Source organism: Mastigoproctus giganteus, chromosome 11, assembly GCF_048544385.1.
Source record: "Mastigoproctus giganteus isolate SK-2022 chromosome 11, ASM4854438v1, whole genome shotgun sequence".
NCBI lineage: Eukaryota > Metazoa > Arthropoda > Arachnida > Uropygi > Thelyphonidae > Mastigoproctus > Mastigoproctus giganteus.
Genome location: NC_143585.1, coordinates 42,307,731 through 42,334,145, shown reverse-complemented (window position 1 = coordinate 42,334,145; position 26,415 = coordinate 42,307,731). Strand labels below are relative to the sequence as shown.

At 37.3% G+C, this 26,415-nt stretch overlaps 1 protein-coding gene across 1 annotated transcript in view; it reads left to right on the top strand.

Moving 5' to 3' along the window:
• LOC150077950 (cell adhesion molecule Dscam1-like) overlaps positions 1–26,415 on the top strand; it is a 167,381-nt gene that overhangs the window by 103,986 nt on the left and 36,980 nt on the right. Inside the window, exons 13-20 of the mRNA XM_090385369.1 lie at positions 5,668–5,815; positions 5,974–6,122; positions 9,218–9,349; positions 9,474–9,641; positions 10,495–10,565; positions 10,887–11,124; positions 13,738–13,884; positions 21,543–21,698. Of these exons, the coding sequence (XP_090241495.1) occupies positions 5,668–5,815; positions 5,974–6,122; positions 9,218–9,349; positions 9,474–9,641; positions 10,495–10,565; positions 10,887–11,124; positions 13,738–13,884; positions 21,543–21,698 (1,209 nt within the window). The remainder of the gene's footprint in view (positions 1–5,667; positions 5,816–5,973; positions 6,123–9,217; positions 9,350–9,473; positions 9,642–10,494; positions 10,566–10,886; positions 11,125–13,737; positions 13,885–21,542; positions 21,699–26,415) is intronic.

Sequence of the window (26,415 nt, the reverse complement as noted above, 5' to 3'; positions counted from 1 at the left end):
CAATTTAAAACCACTATTAAATATACTTTGCCAAGATAACGAAAGCCACCTGGAGTAGTAATGAACGAAATTTTTTTTTGGAGAAAAAAGCTAATCGAAGCATGATTTTTACAATTACGTTCACAAAGAGTTAAAGGAAACTGTCCCTTCAAAGTACAAAGTGTGATTGAAAAGTTCTGGGGCTGACTTTGTATCTGGAAATTGTGGCATCGTAGAAACATGTTCGGTAGCTTATAGACATGAATCATCCGTTTATCTGAAGTCAGTCTGAATTAGCGTGCATTTATTAGATGGTATGTATGTGTTTTGTTGTATTTTAAAATGAGCGATTTTACTGAGCGAATTTGCATCAAATTTTTCTTCAAATTAGGTAAAAGTGCAACAGAAGCCCAAGTAAATTAAAATAATGACTTTTGGGGGAAATTCAGTGTGTTGTTCGAAAAACTTGTCAGTGGTTTACAAAATATAAAAAGGGCTGCTTGTCGTTGAAGATAATCATCATTCTAGCCACCATTTAACTTTAAAAAAACCCCACTGATTTAATCGCTAGTGTTCGCGATCTGATCAGGAATCATCGTTGAACCATCTGCGAAATTGCTGCTGAAATTAGTATATCTTATAAGAAACGTCAATCAACTTTAATACAAAGGATGCAACTCGAGTCAGAAAAGTTGATGCATCGCATCCTCACTGATAATCACTGAGATGCGCGAGTTCTTGCATGCCAGGCTCTTCGTCAACGTGCTGCTGCTGATCCACACTCTGTTTCTTCCATCATTATTGGTGATAAATCATGGGTGTATGTGTCACTTCCCAAATATTAGTTCAGTTCATTTCCCGAACTTTTTTACAGATATCAGTATTAGTAGTGACAAATGATGCAAGCAAGCCTATACAGCACCAGTCAGAAAATTAAAAAAACAACTTTCCACATCACCTATCCATCCTCTCCAATAATTTGTCTAGTTCTTCCTTGACTTTATTCAAACTACCCACTGCCACAACAACAGATAAAATTTTGTTCCAACAATTGTCCACCCTCTGGCTGAAGGAAAATTTCCGCACATCTATCCTGCAACCAATCTTCCTCAATTTGAATTTATGCCCCTTCACGTGTGTAGTCTGAGTAAGAGGAAGAATGTCATCAGCATTGAACTTACTCAATCCATTCAAAGCGTGAAATACTTCAATTAGATCACCTCGCAGGTGCCTAGTCTCCAGACGCTGCAATTTGCAGAACTGAAGCTTTTCTTGGTAAGAACACCCCTTCGTTCTCCTCACTAATCTCGTTGCTGTTCTCTGCACCCGTACCAGCAGCTAGACATTATGATATCTATCTCAGATATCAACTTCCTAAAAAGAAATCATGGATCATATTCATATTTTGGATTAAAAATGCATATGCAACTTCATGTTTAGTATTTGATCGCGTTCAGTTCAGCTCGTGTGATTTCACTACACCACATTTATTCAGTGGTAAAATGTTAACGATCTGTAAGGACCCGTCCTTACATTAATTAATAAAAATTGTTAAATATTATGTGAATTTAACTGTAATACGAATAGTGGTTTTCTGATAAAAACAACATGGGTTAAGAAGCTCTGGAATTCAAAAATACCTTCCAGTCACTCCCTGTTTAGTTGTAGTTTGTTTGTATGGAAATTCTTTGACGAGTCAGTAAAAGTAAATAACCGTGACAAATCCCCATTAAGACAGAGGCAGATGCACCATAGTAAGGGCCAAGAGCACTTAAGTTGGCTCTCTTAGAAATTTCACGGTGGAACGCTAGTAGAGGTGGGCGACGTCACCAGGTGTGCGCGCGTGAGGTCACGGGAAGAGCTGTGACGTTTCTCAGTTAACCTGAACTTCCGCCTCTCGTTCTAGATGGTTCTCGTATATTCTAGGCCACGGAAGTTGGGAAGAAGACCCGCCCACGGAAGATGAGAGGAGACAAATGAGAGCACAGGAAAAGGGATGCGCAGATCTCCTATTGGCCAGGAGGAAAGTGGAGGGAATTTTGAGAGGGAGATTAGGAAGAAGTTTTCGTGGCATTCAGGGAGAAGCTTTCGTGGCATTCTGGAAAAGTTTTCGGGGGATTCGGTAGAAGTTTTCGGAGGAGTCGGAAGAAGTTCTCGGAGCGGTCTGGAGAATGATTTGAATGAGTTGGAGAACGGTACAAAGTGGAGCAGTAGTCTAATTTGGGTGATAGCTGCAGCCCTGAGGTAGATGGAAGCAGTGATAGAAATTCTGAATATCCCGACAGCCTGTAGGAATGTTCACCTGTAAGCATGGAAGCCGTAGCAAGGAAGAATCACATCCTGAGAATTATATAGGCAAAGCCAGTCTAATGAGTGGTCGAACCATTGACCTACTAGACAACTCCTCTATCCACGGAAGAAGAAATGCTGACCGGTAAAGAATATACGACCCTGATTGATCCCAGCCGTGCAGTACCCGTTAGGGAGACACCATAAATCACCGAGATCCCCAAAAGAGCGCCCCCGCATTCCAGTACCTGAATGACCGATATGAAAGGAAGCCGAGCAGGGAGGAAAGTTCCAGGCCTAACACGTAAGTGCTAGAGAGTTTACCGACATAGGTGTACTTAATTTATTAAGGAGAGGACTTTAAGATAACTAGACATATATGGTTAAGGAGGGAGGTTTAAGTAATGAAAATATGAATAAAAGTGTAAGGTATTTAAGACGGACGTAGCCTATAATTTGAAGTGAAGCTCCTCATATATATATATTTGCTGGAAGGAGTGATTATAATAGATAACTGAGAATTGTTTAAAGTTGAGAAAGGTTTTTATGATATATATGAAATTAAAGGTTGAAATTTCAATTTATTAGGAGTTGATTTGTGGAGAGTATTTCTGATTTGAGTAGGGGCTAATTAATAAGTGATATATAAAGGTATGGAGGATTAACTGTTCTGAAAGGTAATGTTAAATTGAATCGATTAATATTTCCTGTTGACCTGAATGCAGAAAGGGTGTCTGATTGAATAAATACAATTTTTTTTACAAATTGAGACACGAACTCTGAAGGTTTTTGTGAGCCAGTTCATTGGCTGGTAGTTGTTGGTTTATTATACAGACTGTTCATAAGAAGAGTGGGAAGAATCTATGTAAAGTGTATGACACGACCTATTGAAGTCCCTGTAAAGAACATGAAGAGACACCATGACATAATGAATAATAATGTGTATTAGAGTAGAATATCTGATGATGAAACAATTGAGTTTGAACAAGATATTTACACATATAAAGGTTAATGAATTAACAAGTCACCAGCCAAATATAGTTTGACCAAACACTATTGCTAATTTCTGTATGATATGTTAATAAACATTGTTTTATTTTTCATTCATGTGTTGGAGTCTGTCATTCCGAAACTCAGCCAATCCTGTGGAGAAATACTTAAAGTAATTAAGGTCCCCTACGAGTCAGGTAATCTTCTGAGAACAAACAAGTCAGATGCTAAGTGGGAGGATTGGACTACGGGGATGTACATATATAAAGTGGGGAATATAAATAACAAATAATAACAAAATAAAAGGTAATATAAAAATATATATAAGATAGAAACCCCACCCCCACAATTGGCGACCCAGCCAGGGATAAATAGAGATAGATTGTTTCATCATTAAAACGCCACCCCCACAGATCGGAGCAGAGAAAAAAAACTAGTAGGATGTTACGAACACAATTGTGAATGAACATTCAACAGTTGGTAGTAAACTGAAGAAAAAAAAGAAAACAGATTTTGTTCTTGATAAAAACGCAGTCGCTTGAATTAATTGTCACAACCTGACATCCGCTTTCATTTGTTCTTGTTATTGATTGTCTTCTATTGTACTTCACGTCACTAGTAAGATTGTCAAAGAGAACCGAGTAGTGTATTGTTTCTTTTCGGTTTTCCCTACGCTCGCTGTTTACAGAAAAGACATTCTCACTTAATGACCTTTAGTTACATCGGTGATTACCTTACAAAATCAAACTCAACCTCATTATAATTATGGTTTCACTAACTATGTAAATAAAGATGTTTGCTGAAATAAGAATTAAAAAGGCTTCATGCGGATCAAGAAATCGAGTGTTCTAAGCATTTGGCCAAAATGAAGATGGATGCTAATGGCTTTATTTTCTGAATATCTTCTCATAAGGTACTGTCAACAGTTTACTATTTTACCTTATTTTGCATCATAAATAATACAGAAAAGAAAGGATATTTATATTAACGATGCAAGGAAGCCATCTCAAGTAGTATCAACCAAAATACCCTAATTGTAGACAATTTTGTCTTCCCTCAATTCATTTACCTTTTATTTCAAGTGTTTACTTCTATCCTTTGTGTGGAGTTTCCAAACTCCATTGAATTTAGGTAAAATTTCAATCTCCGCAAGAATAGATAGGACTTCGTTCCCGCAATCAATCACTCTAAGGAAAGTTTTCAGACATCCAGTCTACAGTTTATCTCCTCTCGATTTAAATTTAAGCCACTTTCTTTGTGTATATCATTCGGCAAAGTGTAGAGCTAATCCCGGCATTTTGTACTCGACTAGATCCTTTTTTAAAAGCTTAACCGCCACAATCAGGTCACTCCATAGAAGATGGTTTCTGAACACCGGAATTTGAAGACCTCAAGCCTCTTTTCACAAGAATACCCTTTGTGTCCAAGTTGCGGGCTTAACCACTGTTTATACTGTACATTTAATTGGATAACCTTTTTGTCTCATTTACAAAACACCTCATATCAGTATAGTTACTTCCTAGTCCTTTCTTTATGAAATATCTTAAAGTTCGGTGAAACTCAACCGGTGGGTTGTTTTATGATTACTGATACCCAAATGAAAGAATCCTGCATTTTTCGGTATTATAAACCAGCTACCATTTTTAATTTGTGTCATCAATAGACTTAGGTATTAAACTTTTATATACTTGTATCCTTTTATATACTTTTATATACTTATCATTAATTAATATTAAAAACAGTAAAGGGCCCAGCACCGTACCCTGTGGGACCACCACCACACTTTTGCCACTTAACCACTCATTTATTTGCTGTAGTAACTTCCCATAATGTCTCTCTCTTAGGCTCGCATCATTCATAATCTTCCACATCATATTTAGGGACCAACTAATTCGGCCACCGACCAGCTAACTGTGGCCGAGTTAGCCGGTCTCGGGCAAGGACTGTATAATTTCATCTCTGGGATTAATTCTTTTAAAATCGTTTAGACCAACAGTAGACTTGATCTTATAACGTTTTTTTTCCGGTAAACAGAAAAAAACAATGCAATTACACAAATACAGACGCAATACACCTCATAACTTAATACAATGCCATATACCACCAAGTTTCTAATAGTCTTATATTCACATTTTTGAGTTAACCAGTACCTCGAATTCATTAACTACACTCATAATTATAAATATGTGTAATAAATTATCACTTCGTATTAAATCTGTGATTTATTCTCATGCAGAGATTAAATGCATTAAAAATTAGCTATTTTAAAGTATTTATATTTTTGTCATTAATAATACTTCAGCAAATATTTAATTCACCCAAAGTAGATTTCGATTACATTACAGTGCAACTTTTATTCTTTTTTAAATTTCTTTTAATTTTTATTTGTAATGTATACTTTTTTTACAGTTCCAGCACATTTCCTAGAAAACTACCTCAACCTGACAGTTAGACAAGGAGATGAGGCAAAGCTTCGATGCAAAGCCCAGGGAGATAGACCAATGGCCATAATTTGGAACAGAGACGGACAACCAATAAACCTAAAGAGCGAACAAAGGTAATTTTCACTTAAGCATTCCAAAACCCGATTTCAGCATGGCGTTACAATGAACAAAAACACCTGTACCAATCAGCAGTTATTAGCTTTCTTTGAAAGTCTTTCACAATACCAGAGCTGTGGAAGAAGGTTGGATTTACGTTTTCTTTGATTTATAGGTATAATCTCAGAGAGGAAATTGTTCCTGGAGGAATGGAGGCAGAGGTCACAATTTCCTCAGCTCATCGATCAGACTCCGCACACTTTACTTGTCTTGTGACCAACGCTTTTGGCCACGATCAAGCTGCAGTGCAATTGGTTGTTCAAGGTAAGCTTTTTTGGTATTGCCAACCACAAAACATTTTTTGTACTCTATAATTTTGGAGCTTCACAGTTTATTTTTCTTTAATTTTAAAATATTCTTAAAATACAAAGAAAACCTTATACTCAGTATTTGAGATTTTAAAAGTGCCATCTTAAAAAGAAGTGAAGGTGTCTAAACAAATTTCTATTTTATAACTATTAAATTTAAGAAAGTAGACTTATATTTGAATATTTATAATTAATTTAATAAAGAATCCAGTTTTTTAGGCCTATTATGCGTATATGAGTAAAGCATCTATGAAATATATATATAATTTCATAATTTATTGGACAATTTTTTTGCAGTTTAGACAGATTTGCCAAGCCACTCAAAATTTCATTAAATTCGGACCAATAGAAATTCAACAGTTCTGTTGTCTGTCCGTCCGTCCGCATGTAATAACTCTACTCTCAGTAGATGGATTTTCATTAAATTTTATATTTTATTCTGTTAGAACAATTTGTGCAGCCTTCCCAAATTCATTAAAATTGGATTAATTATTTATTAATCCAATTTTAATGAAATTAATTATTTTTTCATACTTATCACACAGGAAAATCCATATACCATATATTTTGGACAAGCATTGGATATTGTTTATTGTCTTACGTTGATTGAACATTATCCATTCATTCACAACAGCGGTGGTGGATCCGCAGAAAAGAAATGTTCCTGGTTAGCGCATGAAACTCGTTCCTTTTTGCTCGTTTTTTATTTATTTATTTTTGTTATGGAACTGTTTGTTAACGAGCCTGAAATGTAACGCACCGAGTACTAAACTGAGCTCTTTATATAAAAATATCAGGGACAACAAAAGAAAATGTCTTTAACGAATTTATTGTTAACATAGCAGAAACAATTAGGGACCGCATTCTCTAATCCAATGAATTCTGTAAATCCGAAGAACTAGGAAAGATTATCCCCATTATCGGAATCATCACAATTATCATTAATGAGAAGGTTTTAGTTCCAGTTCATACAGCCAAGATTCTGCTTTCTGCTTAACCGAATTAAACCCAGTAACTAGAAACTCTAGTGCAATGCGGTTGTACTTCGTGAGAATGTTTACGACTTTGTGTCTATAAAATGGTTGAGACAATTCAACCTTCTGTGCGAATTGAGTGAGTGATGTAATTTACGGTACATCTGTTTAACTAGGTTCAAACTAAGTTAGCAAGTTTCGCACTTTGCTCTACTCTAAGCAACCGTATATACAATGAGGAATGTCAATAGTGGGTGCTGAAGGAAAGATGCGATCTAAACAGCGTAATGGCCTGAAGCTTTCTTTCCTCTGGTGGCTGATGAGTGTAGAACGAGACAAGAATTTTAATCGTCAATTATCGCGTACTAATATTCTTATCGGGTTACTCGTAATAGTTGTCAAAAAGTTCTTGTCAGCAAACTTATAATGAATGATATGAACAATAGTGTACTAACTGTAAGCTTGTCGCTGGATTTTAGCGACAAAAGAATCTTTTCAATTGAACAAACGTTGCCACATTTCAACATGCATCGCAAATACAGTAATTACTATCTACTTTATCAATTGGAGGCAAAGTAGTTAGAGAGATCTTTTCTCCTTCATTCTCTTTTCGCTACGTATTCTTCTGTCAATCTATCGCAATCAGTCAATGATGTCAATCAATCTATTCAGACAGTGGTCAGAATTATTGACGATGGAAACCAAAGAGGTTACAAATCTATATCCGTCTTTGAGATTATCTTAGAGGAACAGCCTTAACAAACTCATCTCATGGTCCTCAACTGACACATTTCGTTATTTTTGATCCCCAAGAGCAAATAGTTTACCAAGGTAAAATACATCAATCGAATTTAAAGGGGAAAACGTCAAAGATTTACAATTTGGAAAGTTAAAACTTTAGAAATCTGGCTGTAGATATATATATATATATATATCTCATTACTTTTGATAACGCAATTTTGTTGTATCTTCTCCTTCCAAAAAATGACATTACCTAACCATCTGTATTTCAGTTAATTGACTGAGTTTAAGATTGATCCATTGATTGACTAGTTTATTTTTCCAAGGTCTATTTGAGGTCGTTTATTTGTCCTGGTTACTCTGAATGCGAAATGCATTTCTGTTCTGCCATAACGGTGGTAAGAAAGGCACAGTGAATTCTTTCGTTCTTGTGAAGAAGATTCAAATTTGGTATTTCATATTAGATAATGCATGAATGAAGTGGAGATGTACTGTATATAAACTGCTCTGAGCGAATGATGGAATTTGCAATCTAAACTAGATTGGTTTTGAATTCAATACGATCATACCACTGTAAGATTAGAAAGTAACTGAACCAAATTTATGATGATTACTTTGCTTTGGATTTGTTCACTAGATCAGCAAGTTATGAAACAAAACTGGTTCATATTATATTATATAACTGATTGACTTGACAGAACACTTCTCATATGCAAAAGGAGCCCGTTTCAATTAGTGCCGACAGTATATCGATCGAGCCCCTCAGCAATAGGACATTTTAATGCTTTTTGCTCCTATTGCTTCACTGATGAGTCGAGTTCGGTAGAGGAAGAAAATGAAACCCAATATGGAATTACCCACAAATCCGCCGACCTCAATCCAACAGAACATGGCCGAAATCTCTAGAAGTGATCCTAGAAACCTGTATCGCTACATGATCTCCATACAGAAACCCGTATGGAGATCACACGCCTTATTAGGGTACGTTTTCGTGGATTAATGACATACCATTTTTGTCCGCTCGTGTACTCACTAAATGCATTATTTTGTTAACTTCACATAGCAATTTTTTCAATACTTGTAGATTATCAAAGTACCATTAATATTTTGGCACAGTATAATAAACGGCATTTGAGTTATTTACATTTTTGTGTTTGTTACTTAACTTTTGAGTACCAATGCATATGTATATTATATAAATGTAGATGAATTGGGTTTTATCTGTGCTCTAAAGCTGGTGATACCATATCTAAGCGCGTTTTATAAGGGTTTACTTAATTAAATTTTCATTCATAATCAATAAGACTGACTGCTGGTTTATTCAACGATTCTATAGAACCCCCTGAGCGACCTGGCCATTTGGATGTAACTAACAGAAATAGTCGAAGTATTGGCCTCACATGGAGCGTTCCTTATAACGGAAATAGTCCTATCATTGGATACACAGTGCAGTTCAAAAATGCCTCAGGTATGTAGTGATACATCACAAATAAAGCAATAGAACGCTTAGATTTTCTTAATAATCAAGGAATGCTTCACTAATTAATAACTGCAGGGGACTGGCTTACAAAATTCATTATTTTATATTCCAGCTGCCTGGCAAGGAATACTTTCAAATAGTTCTGTGGCCGGAGACCAAACACGTGTTACGATTCAAGGATTATCACCCGCTTCTAAGTATCATTTTCGTGTTCTTGCTGAGAATATTTTAGGAAGAAGTGAGCCTGGAGAAGTTTTGGAAGTCCTCACCACAGAAGAAGGTTAATAAGATAGTAAAGTGTTTTGAATAGTTAAATTATATTTTATTTAAAATATTCTTAGTTATATTTTTCTCAATAAATTCTATTAAACAAATAGGATCAATTTGCTTGTTTTGCTGGATGAAAAACCGGAATTTCCTTGGATAACTTGCTATCCTTGCCCGAGACCAACTAACCCAGCCACGTGGCACAAAAAAACCGTAAAAATTCTTCTCGTCATTAATGGGATTCGAACCGAGGACTGTTCTACTCAATGTGGGGAAGACTGATTATAACCACTGTGATGTGCAGACTTATTGCCAAAAAGTAGAGGGTTCTTCTTCCTCCTTTATGTGTAGGTCATCTGCGTCGATTTTGATGGATTTATTTCCAGTCCAATCGACTGGAAATACTGATATCCAAGATTTCCACTGCATTTTGGAAGAGTCGAAGCATATAATATGCTGTGGAAAATGAAACACAACGAATATGAGAGAAAAAATGAATCTTATGAATAGTTATATGAAAGATAACTCGTAATAACTGTGAAAATCTATGATGTGAAACATATTTCGTATAAGCTTATAAACTGCTTTATGTAATGTATCGTACAATTAATAACGTGAGAAAAATTATACTGGAAAAAAATAAATTTTGTACTTATAGATTAAGAAAAATTGTCTTTATAAAGTTATATGCACAGGATTTTAAAAAGCCAAAAAATATAGAATAGTATTATTTTAAAATATCAGAACTGCCTTTTAGCAAAAACTAAGTAGCGTACTTGAAAATTAATGTTAAGTACTTTTGATTGAACTGTTTTAGCTATGAATATTGTAAGTACAAGACAAAAATCGCAATTAATTCTTTCCAGTTCCTGGTGGCCCTCCGACTTTTGTGCATGTGGAACCTCACAGCTCCCAGTCTTTGCGAATTACCTGGAAGGTAAGCAAAAGGTGTTATTCTCTTAATTCGGAATATTTATTATTTCATTAACTCCAATTTAATATGATCTGTTGATCATATTAAAGCATCGAAAAGTCTATAAAGCATTATGTCTGGAAGAGAAAACACGTATAATATTTTGGGACGTGACTATACTTCCATACTAGTATTTTTATATTGCATTCCAACTTGTAAGCGTTTTCAAAATGAAATGGGCTTACCTTTTATTGTTCATTCTAATTGGTAATTATGATATTTAATTTTAGACATTATTTAGAATTCAAACTTGTAAAATGTAATAAATGTATCCTTTATTTTCAGCCACCTCTTCCTCATCTCCAGCATGGTAAAATTAAAGGGTATTACATTGGATATAAATTATACAATTCCACAGATCCTTACCTCTACAAGACCATGGAAGTAGCAGGTGACTTTCGACCGGAGTGTATTTTGGATAAACTTAATAAGTTCGCTAAGTACAGCATCTTAATACAGGCTTACAACGCCATGGGAGCAGGCCCACGATCGGATGATGTAGTGGCAGCGACTCTAGAGGATGGTAATCAATTTTAACGATATATTTAACTGAAGGTGTGCATTTGTTTAATTGATTATATTTTCTGGTGAGCATTAAGTTGACTACTCTTAGGAACCAAATAAGTAGACAGTTGCGCTAGTACAACGTTTCTAAAAATGCATTTCAAGGAGACCAGGGGTTCCATAGAAAAATTTCGAGTGGAGCATTTTTCGCAATAGTTATTTATTATCAGTCGTTTTTGTTTAATGAAATATTTTTAAGATGGGAATGTTCTGCTATTTTTTGTAATATTGAAAAAAGCCAAAATGGTGTTAGTTATTTTATGATAAAGTTTTGTTATTAGAATCGATTGTTCTTATTTTACAACTACAACCGTGATCATTATGATCAAGAGATTTTAAAAATGAAAATCCATTAGATCTTATTTTTCTACCCTTGCCAGACCAACGAACTCAGCCACCTTGCGAAAAGTATCCAATAGAAATTCTTCATGACTAATTCCACATTTGGCCATTCTTCCATCAGGATAAAGAACTGCGAAGCCGGATTGCCCTTTCCAACATATCCCAGATATTCTCATTGAATTCAAATATGAAGGATTAGGAGGTACGTTTTGGAATCATTGGGAATGTTCCTCATGCCATTCACTTACAATATTTGCGAGGTGGATAGTTGCGTTGTCGTCTTAAAAGAATCCATCGCATTCCTTGTAAAAATGAAGCATTGCCGGGTGAAGTTGATCGGATACGACTGAAAGGTATCCATTGTAGGTAACACGACCTTCTAGTGATATGAGCAAATCCTGTTCGTACTAATACGACATACCATGATACCTGCACCTCCAGCCGCTTGACTGGTGGACACAACATGGTCTGGGATTCATGGCTTCATGATGTTCACGCCACATTTTCACCCTGCAGTTAGTGCAAAATTCAGACCACATGATTTTTTTGTCACTGTGCTATAGTCCAGTCCTGGTATTGGTGGCAATATTCCCGTCGAATCTTTCGATTTTTTCACCGAAAAAAGTGGCTGTCCTATAGGCAAACGGTACAAAATCCTCGGTTCTTGAACTTTCGCCGCATAGTTCGTTTGGAGGTACACACTGGACCTTTAGTCTGAATGCACAATTCGCTTTAAATGCCCGCGTTCTCTTTCTTACCGATGTTCTGCCGCATGTCTTCCTTTTCGAGCTGTATTCTCCTTTCGTCTTCCACTCATTGTATACCTTTGACATGGTTGCCGACACACCAGTGATTTCCTTTGTTTTCTCAATTGTGTGTCCTCCTAAATTTGTTCCAACAATAATACCTTTCTGCAAATTGGAAAGATCACCTATCTTCACCATCACCTGATCAACTAGGAGTCTCCAAGCAATCATGCAGTACTTATCTAATACCAATAATTTTCCCTTATACCATTTGAAAACTTACATTTATATACCGTACGTACCGCAATATAAATGTGATCCTTTTATTAACTTTCCTTGGTTATTTATTAGAATTAAGGTGGCTATTTTTTGTGGCATGGTCTACGGGTGCGTAGACCACCTTTCATTACTGAAGAAGTAGAAGAATTATTACTACAGGAATGGCTTAAAATTACATTAGGCACCCATCATCACTAGAAGGATTCATGTCATGTCGAATTCAAGCAGTAGTTCAGGCAAGTATAAGAAGAAGTTCGGTTTCCAATATTTTGGATTGGCTGTGTATAATAGGATTTACATCTCCCTTTCGGTGTAAAGGCAAGAGTACTTTATAAAGTTTCCAACTGTAAACTACTTTCCACAGGTACGAAAATTGACAAAACACAAATCCGCTCCTGAAAAGCTCTTTGGAAACATTGTACCGAGCCCACAATAGTGCAATCACACAATGAAAGTTTGTACTGTATATTGGAACAGTAATGCTGACCGCTAGATCATTATAGCTGATTCACCAAAACTGTAGAATTTTATAAAGCTGCAATAAATCTTTATGAACGGATGTTCAAGTTTACACTCGAAGAGTGTTTCGAAATCTTCAGCAATAAAATCGATGGTTTTGCGCAATCCCGTCAGATATTTTGCTTTCAGTCCTCTTTACACATATTTTTTATCGATATTGAACTTCTCTTACAAAGTATTTTCTTTGCTATTGCTACTCAGCTCAATGTCTGCATTATGGCCTTTGTAAATACGATGTTTCATGATATTCTAGTTCCCTTGGTTACTAAGAATCGCTTTAAGTATATTTTTTGTTACCGTCTGTGTTGATTCCTTGTCAAAAGACTTTCCGCTGATGTTCCATGAAGGGATATACGTGCTTTTTTAACACAGCTGTTTGAATTATTTATATCTAGTTGTTAAGGGTTCGTGAAGGTGAAATACAACAAACAGTATCCTGGTAAGGAACACGGAAGCTTTTCAAAGACGTCGCTAAGACACTTAAATTAAGTGCTTTTTTATCTCTTTCCTTCGTCTTTTTTTTTTTTTTTTTTTTAGCAAGCAAACAACTGCCACTTCAAAAGCAGAACTCAAATTGAATTTAAATAGTGAACGATAGATACACTTAGTAGCAAAATTATGGGAAGGTTTTATCAAATTCGGAATTAATGATGGAGAATAACGTTACTATTTCATGTTTCCTGCAGTTCCAGATGAATCTCCGTATGGAGTGCAGTGTTCTCCGGTGAGCTCTCAAAGTCTGCAGATATCATGGGTGGCCCCCACAAAGCGTGCTCTGAATGGGATATTACAAGGATATCGTATAATTTACAGCAAGCCACACAAAGCACCAGGTAATTTTTACTTAAATATAGGCTGAACTTGGTTAAAAATCAAAGTTTTTGTTGGTTCCTCAGCATTACAGTTTATTTTAAAATATTTGGTAATATTAACGATTTTGTGAGATTTTATTCATGTAGGATTAATGATGTAAAAAAAAATTATCTGATGAATAAATATAGGACCATGCTAAAAAAAATGCCCGGAGTTAGAAGATGTATGTCAACAATTCTGTCCAGACACGATAGGAGGGATTATATGCTGAAAGCCTTGTAGATTAACTCAAGATTTGAGAAACTCTGCAAGGCTTTAGGGAGGAAATTTTTATCAGCGTGGCCCGCACTTGTAGGTGGAAGGAATCTATTTTGTAGAGACAGTATTCATTTTAACAAAGATAGTGCAAGGGTTTTTACCAGCATTATGGAGGATACCTTTGAAGGTTGAGGAAACTGATAGTTAAAGGACAAGGGTAATCTCGGCACGCGTTTATCCGATATTATGGGTTAAAGTAATGCTTGCACACTTCTCAACAATTCTTGTTTGTTGCTGCAGCAGCGGATTTTGGCAAGGTGTTCTGAGGGTGGCAGTGTTTCAAATGAGCAGGAAGGTAAAGCAAAGGAAACAAGCCTAAATAACTTCAAGAGAAATGCTAGGCTTAGTAAACTATAAATGAATCATTAGTGTTAATTGTGTCTACAATATTAGGAGTGTTGCAATAAAATAGGTGAATTCATACTCCTCATTTGGACAACTAATGCTGACATGATAGGGCTAAGAGGACTGTGGGTGCCAGCTGGAAATTGGGGATGACGAGTTCCTGTATGGTATAATGTCTTTAAGAAAAGATAATGTACGGTGTGAGTTAATTGGAAGATGAAGAAAAATGTTGCAGCAGTTAAAGGCAAAGGCACGGTTTTAATTTCAGAAAAGAGGACTAAGGACAGTTTAAGTACATGGCATTTGTTAACTGGACGGATTGCAGAGGAAGGGAGAATACGTTAGAATTATGGTATAACTTTAAAGCAATAATCACAGAAGCCATGAACGCATATCTCTCTATACATTAAAAGTTTTCCTCCTAGTGATATTTATTCGAGCCAATGGGAGAAGAGAGCGTGGCACTTACGTCACTACAAATGCAATTAATTATTAACAACTGCCTCCATAACGTTCACCAACTTCGTGCACGTGGTTCGCTCTCTAACATTTGATGTTCCATTGTAACGTTTTTTTGTATATTAATGAATATTTTATATTTGTAAATAGTTTAGTAATTTGTAAATATTTTTGTTAAATATTTGTATAGTTTGTAAATATGTTAGTTAAATATTTTAGTCCTGCTCTTTCGGATGCAACAATATTCCTCATGCATTATGGGAACCCGAAGCAAGAGGCCTTTGCCTAAATGACCTATGTAAACGCAGGTAAATAATTACATTGTGATATTTATTCGACCTTGAGAATGCCGCATACTACAAATGCGCAGGTAAATAATTACATAGGTTAGGTCATTTCCTGTTTAGATATCGATCATAGTGATATAGTGTTTTTTGTCTGGCGGCACTGGGGTCTCCCCCAACTCCGCGTTTTTACTCTGTGTAGAATACAATACTCTGCATAAAGCCAGCGTGTGTGTTAGTGTGTGTGTTTTGTTGTTCTTCTGGCCACTTAGTCTGGGGCCTGTGGAGAGCTACTAACACCCTCAATTTCCGTCACCGCCCCGGGGAGGCGGGCCAGGACACCTTAGGAGAGAAGAAAGCTCTGGCGGGGTGAACCCTGGGGTAGCCTAGCCATCCAAGAAAAGCCCTCCCCAAAAAAGAAAAAAATATTGGAAAGGAGATAATGGGGAGATAGGAAGAGGGTGGGATAAAAGGGGTAGAGAACAGAGGGGGCAGTAGTTGAGGCACTCGCCTGATTTAAAAGGGAAGACAGTAAGTGGACCCCTGGTACAGGACGCCCATTCTGGTCCAGAAGGTGGAGTTGAAAGTGGGTGGTGGGGTGAGCCACCAGGCAAAAGGGAGCAGGGGCACACAGGGTGGGGGAAAGGGGATGGGGTAAGGAGACTCAACCACCCGGGTGGTAGAATAAAAGAACATAGGGAAAGAGATTCCTATGGTGGAGCGTACTTTTTGCAGCTCTGTCCCACACTGGGTTGGGGGTTACCCTAATGGCCAGTGTCAGCATCCCACACCTTGCCAGCTAGGAAAAGCATGGTGTCAGCTTGGATAACCACGAAGCCCCTGAGGGCCCGCATAGCCATCAGTCTGTCCGGTGAAGGGGCTAAGATAGAATATGCAATTAATAATAACTTTCATTCACTCAACATTCACAAATTTTTACTTTTTACAGTTTTTTCTTACACTTTCTATTTTCTTTTATATATAGATTGGCGCCTCCGTAGCCAGGTGGGAAGGAGCAGCAGCAGTAGCACACGCTTCTTGATTAGACCGGGGTTCGAGCTCGTCACCACCAAATACGGAGGATGCGGAAAGGTCAAGGGAATAACCACCGCATATCCCTGAGCAATATGGCCTTAGTTGCTAATGCTCCTAAAAACCAAATAACAAACAAACAAACAAACATATATAGATTAGATATCGATCAGTGCGTTTTGATAGGTTCGACAGTGGATTGTGGCTCTCTAGTACGGCCTGGGATTCGTACTTGTAATACGGTACACTTTCTTTGATCACCTGGTCAATTGCGCGGAGGTTGGCGAACAAATCGAGCAGGGGGCGGAGCCCCCTAGTATACCATTAAGAAAGTATAGCACGAGGAAGATGCCGAGATGGATGAATACGGAGCTGGCCAGTGTAATAGAGCAGGAAGAGATAGCATGGTAAAGTTACGGAGTGATGAAAAATACTGAAGCTATGACAGCTACGTACAATTTTATCTATAATAGTACCACAGATAAGATTAGGAAGGCAAGGCTGAGTATGAGAAATCACTGACTAAGAGGGCAAAGAATGGGGCCAGAGTTTTAAATGTATGTGAATACAAAGAAGAAGAAGAAAATGAATCTGATCATACCCTTGAGTACTGGGTGCGAGAAAGTCATAGATAACCCAGATGATGCAATGACTAAGTACTCGCACTTGCACCGGTCTTTGCTGACGAAACACCCTTCATGCTGAGGAGAGGATGTGCGAGTGTGGTTGACATTTATGAAGTTAGTGATTTCAAAATTATAGATTGTTTATTAGTAAAATTTTGAGCCTAAAGGCAAGTAAGACTCTTTGAGTGGATGATATATACCCAGTAATTTTGAGGTGGCGGACAAAGAGTGTATTAAACCACTGAGGTTAAATTTGAAGGCATCATTAGACTCGGGGGAATTCCTTTGGATTGTAGAAATGCCAACGTATCGACAATACATAAAAGTGGTTCTAAGACTGAAGTCAATAAGTACAGACCGGTTAATGTAACTTCAATGGTAGGGAAAATCTTAAAGGCAATGACTAAGGATGCAATCCTGGGACATTTAGATAGAAAAGGCATTCTGAAGGACACACAACATGGTTTTGTTAAGGAAAAATCATTCAACTAATTGGTAAGCTATTTTGACACCATTACTCGTGAGTTGCATATAGGGAACCATTTCAATGTAGTTTATTTGGATTTTAGCAAAGAATTTAACTTACGAGAAGTTACCATACAATTTGGAATACGTTAGAATTAGTGGAAAGATTCTAAGATGTATCACAAGGTGGTTGCAGGACAGAAGGCACAGGGTTGTGATTAACGGATATATACTTCAGATTGATGTAATATCAAAAGTGAAATCCTCCAAGCATCGATTCTTGGAGCACTGTTATTTCTAATTTTCTAAACAATATCGACGAAGAGAGAGAGAGAGGGTGTGATGTTAAAATTTGCAGATGATGCAAAAATTGGGAGAGTCATTAATGATTATTGCCCAGCAGCGCTCCATCAGGATGACTTGTACAAGCTGAAGCCTATTGAAGTCATCAAGAATAATTAAAAATGTGGCGGCTCTGTTTTAATGTAGCAAAATGCAAGGTCTTACACTTTGAAGATAGCAAACCCCAGAATAACTTATACATTTGATGAGGTTAAATTGAAAACAGTAGAGGAAGAAAGGGATCTGGGAGATACGATATGAGCAGTGTAAACAGGTGGCCAACAAGGCCCATGGTCTCCTATTGGTGATTCATTGAACAATTTCCTGTAGAGATAGAGGTCATAATCCCACTGTATAAGGCAATTGTAAGACTGCATTGGAAATACTGTGTCTAAATAAGGATACCTTATCTGAAAAAAGACACTGAGCTTCTTGAAAGAGTTCAAAGACGGGAAAGTCTCATGGTGCGAACAGCAAAAGGGCAACCATACGAGGTGACATGTCGATTATATGGACTACAGAGCTTAACGTCTAGACACCTAAAAAGGACCTGATGAGGTTTATAAAGCTCTGAGAGGATTACTAAAATGATTGAAGGCGAAATTTTCACTGTTATAAGAATTCCAGAACTAGGAGCCATAAATTAAAATTACAGGGTAAAGTTTAAAAGGTTTAAATATATTTTTTTAGCCAGTGCGTTGTTGATTGCTGGAACAATTTGCCTCTTCAATTAGTTGAGGTGGACAGTTTGAAGAAATTCAAAGATCAACGGATACTTACCTACTTGAGGATGGAAGCGCATAATTTGGCTTCCTTGCTCTATATGGTTAATTCTAATACTAAAAATCATCCTATTATGTCTCATACATTTCTTTTGTTGTTGAAGTTGAAGCTTAAGGAGTTTCTCAGTAGATTAAGGGGACATCACGAAAGAGGGATTATTTTTAGTGTGTTTCACGTAGACGGAAAGCTGGCTAATCAGATGACATACGCCTGCTTTTCTTGTAAGGGAATGGAAATACTATGTAAGGACCCGTCCTTACATTAATTAATAAAATTTGTTAAATATTATGAGAATTTAACTGTAATACGAATAGTGGTTTTCTGGTAAAAACAACATGGGTTAAGAAGCACTGGAATTCAAAAATACCTTCCAGTCACTCCCCGTTTAGTTGTAGCTTGTTTGTATGGAAGTTCTTTGACGAGTCAGTAAAAGTAATATACCATGACAAATCCCCATTAAGACAGAAGCAGATGCACCATAGTAAGGGCCAAGAGTGCTTAAGCTGGCCCTCTTAAAGATTTCACGGTGAAACGCTATTAGAGGTAGGCGACGTCACCAGGTGTGCGCGCGTGAGGTCACGGGAGGAGCTGTGACGCTTCTCAGTTGACCTGAACTTCCGCTTCTCTTTCTGGATTGTTCTCGTATGTTCGAGGTCCACGGAAGTTGGGACACAAAGAGTAAAGAAGACCCGCCCACGGAAGAGGAGAGGAGACAAATGAGAACACAGGAAAAAGGATGTGCAGATCTCCTATTGGCCAGGAAGAAAGTGGAGGGAATTTTGAGAGGGAGATTCTGAAGAAGTTTGCGGGCATTCTGGAAAAGTTTTCGTGAGATTCGGAAGAAGTTTTCGGAGGAGGCTGAAGAAGTTCACGGAGCGGTCTGGAGAATGATTTGAAGGAGTTGGAGAACGATACAAAGCAGAGCAGTATTCTAGTTTGGGTGATAGCTGCAGACCTGAGATAGATGGAAGCAGTGATAGAAATTCTGCATATCCCGACAGGCAGGCCGTAGGAATGTTCACCTGTAAACATGGAAGCCGTAGTGAGGAAGAAGGAAGAATCACACCCTGAGAATTATATAGGCAAGGCCAGTCGAATGAGTGGTCGAACCATCGACCTACTCGAAAACCCCTCTATCCACGGAAGAAAAAATGCTGACCGGTAAAGAGTATGCGACACTGATTGATTCCAGCCGTGCAGTACCCGGTAGGGAAACACCATAATCACCGAGATCCCCAAATGAGCGCCCCCGCATTCCAGTACCTGAATGACCGATATGAAAGGAAGCCGAGCAGGGAGGAAAGTTCCAGGCCTAACACGTAAGTGCTAGAGAGTTTACCGACATAGGTGTACTTAATTTATTAAGGAAAGGACTTTAGGATAAATAGATATATAGTTAAGGAGGGAGGTTTAAGAAATGAATATATGAATAAAAGTGTAAGGTATTTAAGACGGACGTAGCCTATAATTTGAAGTGAAGCTCCTCATATAAATGCTTGCGGGAAGGAGAGGGTATAATAGATAACTGAGAATTGTTCAATGTTGCGAAAGGTTTTTATAATATGTATGAAATTGAAGGTTGAAATTTCAATTTATTATGAGTTGATTTGTGGAGAGTAGTTCTGATTTGAGTAGGGGCTAATTAATAAGTGATATATAAAGGTATAGAGGATTAACTGTTCAGAAGGGTAATGTTAAATTGAATTGATTAATATTTCCTGTTGACCTGATTGCAGAAAGGGTGTCTGATTGAATAAAAGCAATTTTCTTACAAATTGAGACACGAACTCTGAAGGTTTTTGTGAGCCAGTTCATTGGCGGGTAGTTGTTGGTTTATTATACAGACTGTTCAGAAGAAGAGTGGGAAGAATCTATGTAAAGTGTATGACACGACCTATTGAAGTCCCTGTAAAGAACATGAAGAGACACCATGTCATAATGAATAATAATGTGTATTAGAATAGAATATCTGATGATGAAACAATTGAGTTTGAACAAGATATTTACACATATAAAGGTTATTGAAATAACAAGTCACCAGCTAAATATAGTTTGACTAAATACTATTGCTAGTTTCTGTATGATATGACAATAAACATTGTTTTATTTTTCATTCATGTGTTGGAGTCTGTCATTCCGAAACTCAGCCAATCCGGCGGAAAAGTACCTAAATTAATTGGGGTCCCCTTTGAGTCTGGTAATCTTCTGAGAACATACAAGTCAGATGCTAAGTGGGAGGATTGGACTACGGGGATATACATATAAAAAAGGGGATAAATTATAATAATTAAAATATAAAGAAAATTAGGGCAACCAAGAAAAACAATAAATACCCACACCCCCCACAATAAAACCAGAGCACCCCCACAACTAGTGTGCTCTGATAAGAGACGTTTGCCGTCTAGAAACAAGATGGTTACCACTCTGATTATAAGCACCACCCACTCATTTAGAACTTGTGTCTGTAGTCAGATCCAAACAAAATTTACAATATATGTCAGCTGATTGAATTTCATGGGGATTCTAACAGGAATATTATAATTAATTCTAGCTGCCGTCTTCAAACAAAAGCCAAATGGTCTCTACTCTTCACCATGTTGAAAGAATTAGAAAGTAGTCTCTAATTTTATGAAAATCCATCCGCTTGGAGTCAAATTATTACATGTTGATAAGAATTCGCCAACTGAGTGACCTTATCAGATTAAAAACGATATTAGTCAGTGTAGAATGACTGCATGGACAAATATAGTTGTTTGTAAAGCGTCTAAGTTTAAGTTCTTCTCGCTGTCAGTGTAGGAATGACAGCGACAGTTGACGACGAAACAAAGAAAAGTAGTGTTCTTTCATAGAGATATTTACATATTTCAATAAGATGGGTTGAATCAGTATTCTACTTCCTTACTACATTTGTATAATTATATTTCTTTAACATATCTTGCGTTTTAGAATTTGAAATGACTGCAGTCATTGCTATACGTAAGTGTGGTGGACGTGTAATTATAAATGCTTTTATTTTTCTTTCAGACAAGCAACATTCAGGAAATATAACCACCCAAAAGACAAAGTTCATCCTCCACGGACTAGAGAAATATACCAACTACAGTATCCGAATACTTGCATTCACTGCAGCAGGAGATGGAGTGATGAGCGAACCGATCTACTGCAGGACATTAGAAGATGGTATTACTCCTACCTGCTCAATAATTCTTTCTTTCCCTCTCTCTCACGCTGTTCCTCATTTCTCTTTCTTATACATGCTTTCTGAATTTATATTTTCACTTCTTCCCTTTCTCTGTCTGTTACTTTCATTCCATATTTTTCCTAAACTCCATCAAACTTATTCAGTCTCCCTCCTTATTAATGGTTGCGGTTATATTTTTCTGCCATATTTGTAACTAGAATTTAGTATTCTATTTTACTATGCAACGTAAGGTTGATGGAAAGAAACCGCCATTTCTGTTGTGGAAAAAAATCAGCAACGTCAGGATTCATCAATGTAAGAAAATATCGGCTCACGAGGTATTGAATTATACGATATTAAAGCATAAACTAATTTTACACTAGGTAAGACTACAATAAGTTGTTCTTTGAATAGCCGATTTGAGTTAAAGAAATTTAAACTATCATAACAACTGGTAAAGTGCACGTATTTTGCAGTTGGTTTGCCTATTTGTGGAAGGATGGAAACCCCAAGTTTCTGGACAGAAAAAGAATCACACAATCAGAGAACCAGACCGACTAAATCGGCCACATTGTGTAAAACGCAAAAGGTAGCTGCCCTCGATGGGTAGCGTTTCTTAAATTCGAGTCGCTGCGAGAATCTAACGCAACCTTTATCTTATGATGTGAGAAAGCAGAAATGCTATCCAGTAATTTAGAAATGGTGCTGATTCCTGGACTTACCTTATAAAAACTAACGATTAAGGAACAGTACAGTTTTCATTTGTTTAATTATTTTTTGGAAAGCATTTCTAATTCTTGTCGCACACCAAAATATATTCTTTGCCATGACAACAAAATGAAGAAGTTGGAATTGGTGGGAAAGGCCACACATGTTTTCCTATAGAGTGCGTTTAGGGTAATCTCAAACACGAATTGTTATTGGAAATTACAATAAATATGATGTTGTGTGAGTTCTGGATTGAGAAGATTGAAAATACTTGAAGGTCTTCTGATTTTCAGTTGATTTCAATTTTCAGGAATAGATAAAAAAAAAGAGAGAGAAAGAGAAGGTTGTTCCAAAGGAGAGATAAATAAAAGGGAAAAAAATAGTTTCAGTGGAAATGAATTGTGAATGGATGTTGACTAACTGATGCACGTGTCGCTGTAGATGGCAGTGACCACTATAGCTTAGATGGCAGGCGTTTGTTGCCCAGGCTATTGGACTGTTTGTTTTTTTTAAGAGACGGAATTTTAGATGCTACTCAGAAGCTAGAGCCCCCCCGCAAATATCCACAGAAAATGCATTTAACAGAAACTGAACTTATGTGTGATAGGTAGTGGAGTGAGTTCGGGAAACAGATGTAGACTATCCCTAGTAAAGTATAATGTCAATATTAGCAGTATAATTACGAAGAGTGGAAACTGGAAGGACAAACAGCGAAAATGCATTTGAAACTAGGCGATGCTTTTAATACCATTCTATATAAAGATGGCCAGCAGCTGCTGGCAGACTATAGAAATAATTTATAGATTGCGGCGCATCATCTAAATTTAAAATAAAAAATAACAGAAAAATAAAACACCATCAACACCAGACTAACAAAATGGCAGTGGTTTGTGGAAAAGGCACTAGAAATTTCAAATTAGAACTGAACAATAATATCGAGCTAGTGACTACCTTTTAAATATTGAAGTAACATTGCCTCGGACGGCGAAGTGGACATAATCTCCATCTGTAGTTGTTTTCCAGTGTTATTTGTGTGTGAGATTATCGGTTGTTGCTATGGTTCTTTTTTCAGTTTTCAGTAACTTTATCTAAAGCTTAGATGTCAGGCGTTTGTTGTCCAAACTGTTGGATTGTTTCCGTGGGAAAGAAAAGAAAAATAACAATTTTAGTCTTGTAGCGTTACAAGGACAACTAGATACAGTTATATGACACGGAAGTTTGCATGACGTTTGCAACTTAGACTGTTTTTAAGGAAGAAGCAGTGAATAGCGTTTCTTCATTCTTCCACTGCCGAAAAAGGTCTCAGTGATTATTATTGAAACTACTATTGGCACTTTAATGGACTTATTTCCACACCATGGCCAAGTTAGTGGGTCTTGAATAAGAGTTGTATGGTTTTTTCTCTAGGCAACTGGAATTTTTCATCCCGCTAAATAGGTAAACCAACCATACAAACACTACATAGTGATTTTCATGACCTTTATTTCTTGGCGCAAATTCTAAACGACGCAATTCGTTCTAAGCCATGTCTTACTGAACTATATCAGTTATTGTTGTTGTTGTATGGTTTTAAGTGCATCAGTAACTTTGGCATATTGAGCAAAATACAGTATGTCTGTAAATTTCTTGTTGTGTGGTCGATTTGCCTGCTTGCTGAACAAAAAAATTCGGGTTTCCGGAAGAAGTAACCATACTACCCTCTTCTGAGACCGACTAACTCAGCTCCGTTGTGCAAAAGGCCAAAAAAAATTCCTCGCATCATCGATGTCATTCGAACTGGGAAGTTTTCTATCCACTGTGAAGAGGACGGCGATTTTACCAACTGCGCTACCTCCGAGGGCAATACATCTTTTAGATATATTTAGATAAATTATACTCCGCAGGAGAAGATAAAGCAAGGTAACAAAAAAAAAAAAAAAAACACTATAAAATTATGCAAAACTTCTAGCTTGCACAGATAATATAGAGAACGCAGCACTGGCAAACTGACAATCCTACTACATACCCTGAGTGATCACTGAATTATAGCCACCTGCCTAATACCGTGTTGGACCACCGTTCGCACGGATAACAGCCGCTATTCGCTGAAGTATTGACTTCACTAGATGTCTGAAGACTTGTAGGCAGCCATGCTGCCTAAAAGTCTTTCCACAGTGAAAGCGATTCCTGCCAAAAATTGGCAACACCACTGTTCAATCTCAACAGGGAAACTTTGGTCCATTCGCACTAGGGGATCTAGTAGTTCTTGCCAGCAAAACTCGCCCCATATTAACCAACCACCGCCACTTGCCTGATTATCGGGTGCCGTGCACGATGGGTCCATGGACTCGTGTTGCTTTCGCCACACACGAAGGCGTCCATCGGCGTGTTGCAAGGTATTTGGACTCATTCGACCAGCACACTTGTTTCCAGTCCTCCAGTGTCTAACTAGCTTACTGCTGACACCTCAGCATTCACCATCAACGATGATTAGCTGTGAGGAGAAGGGGGTGTCTCTTGAGTCGTCTGCTGTGGAATTCCATGCGTATGGCCACCCGAAAATTACCTCATCTACTGTTTCCGGGAGAAAAAACCTTGTTGTCCTTGCCTTAAATCGACTAATTGAGCTATCGGTGAAAAAAGATCACAATAGTCACTCGCGTTATTGATGGCAATCGAACCAAGCCTTTTCCACCTGTTGATTACATCTTGTAATCACATGCGGACTTTAAAAATGGAAGTGTGGATAATTAAAAAAAGGTAGTTACAGTGTGAAAACAAGAAAAAAATAGCCAAGAAGCAAAAGTAAGATTCATTCTCTGATGGCGTATAATTTCAAATTTTGATTCTCTCTGTCTCTTTATTTCCTAAGTGTTTTCATTTGAAATGTAATAACTATCCCAACGACGCCATAATGAAATAAAATTGACATAATCAAACCAGTTTAAATCGCTGCTGCTGATAATACGTCAATTGATAATACGAGTTGTCTAAACTGAATTCATTTCTTATTAGCACTATATCGAAAAATAGTTTGGCCATAAACTGAATCCTGACATTGCTTATCAAATTAAAATCAAATGTACAGGGTGTCCCAAAAAGGTGTAACCAATTTGAAATGTTTGTAACAAATGTAATTTTGGTGATAGAAACACAAAACCTGCGCTAAATGTGAGAGAAACAGTTGAAGTTTTTACTGACATTCAACATGTGCACCACTTGTCACAAGAGTAATATCTAATCGGTAATAAAGTTCATCCCATGTTTTTTCAAGGATGTCACGCTTAATCATGGTAATTACATTTGTAATCCTGCGCTTTAAGTCTGCGGTGTCTGCAACAAGGGTCTTGTAGACTGTGTCTTTGATGAATCCCCCATAAGAAGAAATCACAAGGGAATAAATCTGATGAATGTGGTGGCCACGCAATGGGACCATCACGCCCAATCCAACGGCCAGGAAACTTGTTATCAAGAGACCTCCTCACACTCAAAACCCAATATGGCGGCGCTCCATCCTTTTGGAAAATAACCCCATTTGGCAATTCATCCAATTGAGGATACACATAAAGCTCAAGCATGTCCTGGTAATTATCCGCTCTCACAGTCGCTTCTTGAAAGAAAAAGGGTCCAATAACACGATCAACCATGATGCCACACCACACATTCACCTTTGGGCTATCTCGCTGATACTCCTGCGCACAGTGTGGGTTTTCAGTCCCCCAAATTCTGACATTTTTCTTATTCACCTTTCCCGAAACATGAAATGTGCACTCTTCCGTGAAACAAATCCGTGTCATTATACGTTCATCTTGTTCCATTTTCTCCAACATGTTTGTATTGCTCATTTAAAATTGGTTACACCTTTTTGGGACACTCAAAACGTTTAAAATTTGCTATCTTGCTAAAAATTCGTTTCAAAATTTGTTATCTTCCTAACTTGCAAGGCTGCTTTGTTGAAATAGTTCATGTTTTACTTAGATTTTAATTACCATCGCTTGTTCGTTTGAAATGGCAGATAAATCTGAGCGA